The sequence below is a fragment of the Suricata suricatta genome, chromosome 6, assembly GCF_006229205.1.
Source record: "Suricata suricatta isolate VVHF042 chromosome 6, meerkat_22Aug2017_6uvM2_HiC, whole genome shotgun sequence".
Lineage (NCBI taxonomy): Eukaryota > Metazoa > Chordata > Mammalia > Carnivora > Herpestidae > Suricata > Suricata suricatta.
Genome location: NC_043705.1, coordinates 47,427,512 through 47,434,237, shown reverse-complemented (window position 1 = coordinate 47,434,237; position 6,726 = coordinate 47,427,512). Strand labels below are relative to the sequence as shown.

At 43.6% G+C, this 6,726-nt stretch overlaps 2 protein-coding genes across 2 annotated transcripts in view; one reads left to right on the top strand and one right to left on the bottom strand.

Moving 5' to 3' along the window:
- The first annotated feature begins 1,777 nt into the window (after nucleotides 1–1,777).
- The window catches only part of CD180 (CD180 molecule), a 21,261-nt gene continuing 16,312 nt past the window's right edge, over nucleotides 1,778–6,726 (top strand). The window contains exon 1 of the mRNA XM_029942363.1: nucleotides 1,778–2,005. Within this exon, the coding sequence (XP_029798223.1) occupies nucleotides 1,916–2,005 (90 nt within the window). The 5' untranslated portion in view covers nucleotides 1,778–1,915. The remainder of the gene's footprint in view (nucleotides 2,006–6,726) is intronic.
- Nucleotides 6,064–6,726, bottom strand: part of LOC115294453 (importin subunit alpha-8-like) — a 1,138-nt gene continuing 475 nt past the window's right edge. Inside the window, exon 2 of the mRNA XM_029942364.1 lies at nucleotides 6,064–6,705. Within this exon, the coding sequence (XP_029798224.1) occupies nucleotides 6,085–6,705 (621 nt within the window). The 3' untranslated portion in view covers nucleotides 6,064–6,084. The remainder of the gene's footprint in view (nucleotides 6,706–6,726) is intronic.

Here is a 6,726-nt window from a genome sequence, read left to right as displayed (position 1 = left end):
TAAAAAGAAAAGTAATATACCTTTTCAACATCTCTAGGGCAGGAGACAATTTGCTGATAGTCATATTTACATGACATTGGAATTGGTTAATCAGAGGAGTAACATTCCTCATATTTATGCAGGGATTAAAGGTCAAGAAAGCATTTTCACATGTATGATCCCATTTGATCCTCATAATTACCCTGTGAGAGTAGCAGAACAGGAACTGAGCTTCCTGTTCTACTTTTCAGATGGGAAATAGACTCACTTAAGTGAAATGACTTGCTCAAGTTCACTCAGTTGATAACCAGCGGATCTGAGGCTGAAAACTACACAGCTTCAAGATCAGCTCTTGCTTTTCACCGCAATGCATGCCTTCAAAGCAAGGTGCGCTATCATTGGCCTGCGTTTGCTTGAATCATGTTTTACCAAAAGCATCTTTGGAGCTGCTTCTGTTGATAAAGATGGCATTTTAGGAGTGACTATGCACAGTGCCTAATGCCGTCATTTCTCCAACCCACTCTGGTCTTGAGCATCTGCTCTGAAACCTCCAGATGAAGAACTTTCTTCATCCCATCCATTCTCACTCCTTCAGGAAGCAAAACTGTTTCTAAATCTATAGAAGGGAGTAGCACAGTGTCCTCCGTGAGACAGTAGATCTGAAGCCCTCATTCACCATTTTCTAGTTGTGTGGCCTTGGAGAGATCATTGAGTGTCTCTAAACCTCGGTTTTTACATCTATAAAGTGGGTGAAATAATAGCATCTCTCTGGTAGAACATGTGATAAGGATATAAACACACACAAAAGAATCCCTGCCTGGGGTCTGACATATAGTAAGTGCTCCATAAATGCTAGGTCCTATAATGATGCATTAGCAAAAGTAAGACAGTAGTGGTAACAGTATCTCAAGTTGTTCTGAACTCTGATGCTAAGAACAGGGCTCTTGTTAATAAAATGGAAAAGCAGCAATGCCAAACAGCCCCTCTCTGTCAGAAAATTGGGAAACAACATCTAAGGTAGCTAGAGTCAGCCGGTGAGGAACTTTTTACCTTCTTTAGTAACTACCACATCTTGCCCCATGAGGAGGGCAATTGCAACGCTGCTTCAAGCTATTTCCAAGAAGAAAAAGAGCCAAGGCTGACATCCTTAACTCTGCTCTCTCAGCCAGAAGGCTCTGGATACAGCAGTGCCCCCTGCTTCCCTGGGTCGGGTTGAAAGGGAAAAAGAGGGAACTCCATCCCAGCTGCGTTAGCCAGCCTGAATCCTGGACTCAAAGGATGGATGTGTCCTCCTTCTGGAACAAGACCAGAGGCAGTAGGAACTGGGTGGTCGAGGCTGTCGCGGAAGTGTAAGCAGCAGGTACACCCCCTTTCTGGGGACGGCCTTGTTCCCTCTTGCTCCAGGGCCCACCTCAGCAGGCGCCGCCACAAGATGCGGCCCTTCCATGTGCCCCCATGGCACGCTGCCACAACTGTCCACATCACTCACCTAGACAACTAACCAAGTGGCCTCCTTTGTGAGAACAGCTTCTTGATTCTACAGCCTCTCTTGCCTAAGGGACCCGAAGCTGTTGGAGTTAGCCAAACTCCTGAAGCTGGCCTACCGACCATAGTTTCCATCCCACTGAGCACCCGGGTGACTGGCCCCAAAGGGGTGCTCACTGATTCATATTTGCCAGGAAACCCGCTGGGGCCCTTCTGAAGCTGGGTTCTTGGCTATTTTGGGCGAGGAGGACTAGTGGTATGCAAAAGGAACTTCCCCTTTTTTTTTCAGCACAGAACTAGCTGAGCAGTCAACAGCATTTCTTGTTCCCAGATCAGGCCCGTCTGAGCACCTCCCTGCCTGCCAAATTACGGAGGCCGTTAGAGTTTGATTCCATTTCTCTGCTCCAGGTACTAGATAAGCCCACCGAGCTGAGGGGGCCTCGTTCCAGTGATGGCTCCCTGTGCCAGTTGCTTCCTGTTGGCAGTGATGCTTTCTGCCAACTGTAAAGTCATCACCGCCTCGGATCAGATGTGCACTGAGGTGAGTCTGAATTGTTTGTCTTTATCCAGAGTAAACTACCCGGAAAAGTTGAGATTCAGCATGCAGTCCTATCTGAGCCTTGGCCTCCCAATATCCACTGTCTTTAAAAGGGTGATGAGGGGCGCCTGGGTGGCTCAGTTGGTTGAGCAACTGACTTCCGCCCAGGTCATGATCTCACGGTTGGTGGGTTCGAGCCCCACATGGGGCTCTGTGCTGACCACTAGCTCAGAGCCTGGAGCCTGCTTCAGATTCTGTGTCTCTTTCTCTCTCTGCCCCTCCCCTGCTCACACGTTGTCTCTGTCTCTCAAAAATAAATAAATGTAAAAAAAATTTCTTTAAGGGAGCTGAGGAGAGGTTCTTTAGAATGAAGGGGGAGCCACAGAGCACAGTCAGGGAATGATCTCAAAAATTATCCATTGGAAGAAATGAGAGTTTGCCTCCTCTACAAACAACTCCCTCAAAAACGATCCTAATTGAGACATAATATACCAACAGGCAAAGAGCAGCCCTCCAAATGTTTTTCCAGAATGGAGGTGCTGTTTGTCCAACACCCCAGCATATGGCCACTACTCCACAAACAGTTTTTTTGGTTTCCTGGAGATTAGCAAAGATGGCCTGTGCCAGAGCACGTAGAGATCACTCTGAATGAGTCTGGCTTTCTCCTCGAATTGGACAGCCCTCCATCTGTTTTACTGACCCACAGGAGTAACATTGGAGAACAGAGCCAAAGTGCATCTTCTGTTTCAGCCCATAACAATATTTATCAACTTGTGGGAAGTTCTTGGAGAGGGTCTCTTGCCAGCTTCTAAAACACTGCAACCTTCCTCCCACTGAGAAACTGCTCATAATTCTAGAGGCTAGAAGTCTAAGATCAGGCATTGGCAAGGTTAGTTTCATCTGAGACCTCGTTCATTGGCTCTCCCTGGGCAGATAACAATCTTCTTCCTGTGTCTTCACATCATCTTCCCTCTGTACTTGCCTGTGTCCTAATTTATTCTTCTCGTAAGGACACCAGTCATACTGTATTAGGGGCCATCCCAACGATCTCAGTTCAACTTAATTACCTCTTTAAAGATTCTTTTTTCCAAATAAAGTCACCTTCTGAGTACCCAGGTTAAGACTTCAATATATAAATTTGGCGGTGACACAAATCAGCCCACAACAGAAGGGGTCAAGTAAGAGGTTTTTATCAGCCCCAGAAGGTTCTCTCCTCATCACTCAAGTTGGAAGGTCAATTGCACACAGATATGTAGGTGACATGATAGAGGGTAAGAGTGGGAACACCACCTCCTCAGTGACCATGTAGGTATGCCACCCACCATCTGACAACACTTTCAGGTAGGACACTATCACACTTAAATTCTAAGTCCAGCTTATTGGGAATTAGGCTATTTTAAATATTCAACTCTGAAGGCTACCTGTTCAACTCTTAAATCCCAGTATTGCGGCAAAGCCTGTGCAGCACTTTAGACACCCATACGGGAGTCCTGGGAGATTCTGGAAAGCCCACAAAAATACTGGACCAGTCTAGCTTCGTATTGAAGACACTAGGTTCCAGAACTGCCAGTTCCTTTTTGCAAATAGTTCCTGCTTTGGCAGAGAAGAGGGGAAAGAAACAGGGAGAGTGCCCTAGTCTTTTGGTTGCGTGTTTCAAGGCCTCCCTGACACTCAGGTGGCAAAAGTGATACTAAGGGTCCCAGGATCTCCAGGCCTGTTCCCTATGTGGCAGCAAGAGCTTTCCTTTTTGGTAAAACTGGGTGAGACTGAAACCTTTCAATAGAACAAGCTCCCTGCAGTCCTCCCTCTGAAAGGACTGATTTTAAATGACTTGGAACCAATGCAATTAACATTGGATCTATACTTTCATTTATATCCTCTATCATGTCTGAGTTCTCGGCAGCAGGATTCTCTGGCTGCTTACCAGCCATCAGTCACCGTGAACACTGGGAAGTTCCTGGGGGTTACAAAGATGAATGAGAGTTTGTTCCTGAAGGTAAGGAACTTCCGGGCTGCAATAAGAGGAATAGACGTGGAAATGGTGGGAGAGGGAGCTTTTGGGCTGAAGGATCCAGCCCCTTTTAAAGTGCAGATTACTCCAGTTTGCTCAGCCTCCCCCTTGCTTTCCTTTCCTCTTTTGTTCTCCCCTCCAGTTGAAGCAAAATTAACCACAATATTGTCTATGTGCTCATTAGCCTATAGGTCCTATGGCTTTTTTTGCTTTGTTTTCAGTTTAGTAAATCTTTCACTGAAGTAAAAAAAAAAAATACAGTTTTGCCAATCCTAAACGTGCAGTTTAATGAGTCTTTACCAAAGTGAGCACATCCATGTGACCAGAACACAGATCAAGAAATAGCACATTCTCAGCAACTTGGAAGCCCCTTCGTGCACATTCCCAGGCAGTGGCCCCCAGGGGCACCAGTACTCTTAACTTCTGTCAAAGAATGAGTTTGCCTCTTTGTGAATTTTATATGCCAGAGACCACATGGTTTATAGTCGTTTGTGTCTGGCTTCTTTTCCAAAGCAGTAAATATATGACATTTACCAAAGATGCTGCATACAACAATCATTTGTTTGTTTTCGTTGCTGAATGGTATTGTGTTGTACTATTTATTTATTCATTCTACTGTTAGTGGCCATTTGCACTGTTGTCAACTTCTTGGCTATTAATTCTGCTTCTTTGGACATTCATATCTCTGTCTCTAGTAAACAAATATGCAAATCTTTATTAGGTGTATACCAAGGTGGGGATGTATTTGGTCATAGGGTATACATATATTTAATTTCAGTAGATATTGCCAATCTGTTTTCCAAAGGGTCAGTACCATTTATACTCATTGTCAATGTATGTGAATTCTGATTGCTCACTAATATTTGCTATTGTTTGTTCAAGAATGTTAACAATTCTGATGGATGAGAAGTGGTCTTCCAATGGGATTTCATTTTTATTTTCCTGATGATTAGATTGAGTGCATTTCCAACTTTGTTGGCCATTTGCATATCTGTGTGTGTGTGTGTGTGTGTGTGTGTGTGAGAGAGAGAGAGAGAGAGAGAGAGAGAGAGACAGACAGACAGACAGACAGACAGACAAAGAGAGAGACAGAGAGAGAAGTGCATTCTCATGTCTTTTGCCCATTTTCCCTTAGGTTTTCTGTCTTTTTTTAATTGATTTGTAAGGGGTCCTTGTGTATTGCAAATACAATCCTTTGTCAGATTGCAAATATTCTTTCCCAGTCTATGGCTTGCCTTCCCATTCTCCTAATGATACTTTCTGATGAAAAGAAGTTCTTACTTTTAATGTAGCTTGATTTATAATTATTCCTTTATTTTCAGTGCACTCTGCCCTATTTAAAAATTATTCCTTTATTTTTAGTGCACTTCTGTCCTGTTTAAAAATTTTGAAAGTCCTATTAAAAATCCTATGTTTTTTGTAAGTTTGCTTTGCATTTATTTCTCTTGTTACACTTCACATTTATATCTATGGGCCATATGGAATTGTTTTCTGCATACAATGTGAGGTGGGAGTCGAGATAAATTTTTAGTAAAACTTTTTGTTTGAAAAAATATTTCTAATATAGACAAGTTCGAAAAATATAAGGAACATCATAAACACTCCATGTGTAACCTTCCCCCGTTCTATCCTACTGTTGTTTTCCTCTGTATGTGTGTGTTTCTTCTCTTATATCCTTCTATTGTTCTCTCTGTATGTGTGTGTACCATAAGTAACAAAATCAGAGCCCTGACCAAGTCTTTGGAGGCTGATAGATAGATGTTTTTTTGTTTTTTGTTTTTTTTTGGAAAGAAAAATTACTGGTTTAATCAAGTCTACAAGCCAAAGTTTGTCTTAAATAGTCATAGACCATTCTACTGTTCTCAGGGTCTTCCTTTAAGATCCTTAAAGGTAACCCCTAAATCACGTGTTCTTAGGAGACGAATTCCATATGGCTTTAAGATGCAAGTGGTTTAGCGGCATTTTTTGATAAATGGAGGTGAATGTGTTGAAAATTTTATTAACATTCAGTTTAAAAAGCTTTACACCTATGGCATGCCAAGATCTAGAAGGTTCTTAAAGAAGTTACCCATTAGGGTGTGGTCCTTGGTTTAGAAGTCGTGGGGCCTTGGTGATTTTTTGTTAATTGGTTTAAGAATTCACAATCTTCATTCAGAGCTGGTAATACTGTGCCGCTTTCTTCTCCCTCGCAAAAATGCTTCTCTATAATGTTCAAAGCAGTCAGGGCAACCTGGGGGTTCTCATGAAGTTGCAAAGCCTCAATTTTATCAACACCACCAATTTCTTCTATCAGGAGACACATGTTTTCCTTCTTGGAAAGCTTCTCTGCTGCCTTGAGGATAAGAGAGAGAACATCAAGGATGATGATAATAATTTTGGGGTCTTGGATGGTAAGCAGATTTACCAGGGGCTCCAAGACTCCAGAGTGGACAAGCTGGATCAACTGGTCTATGGTGCCTCCAGTTGTGAAGTTAGCCACGGTCCAAACAGCTTCTTTCTGGACTTTAAATTCTCCGTTTTTTAGCAGAGCCACCAAGGGAGGCAGCGTGCCACAAGCAATCAGCTGCTGGATGTGCTGGTAAGGCCCTGCGGCCACGTTGCTCAAGGCCCACGCCGCCTCCTTCTGGATGGAGGACTTGGGGTGCATGAGGAGCTGGGGCAGGACCTTCAGGACGCCTGCGTCAATGGCCACCTGGGTCTGGTGATCTGTTCC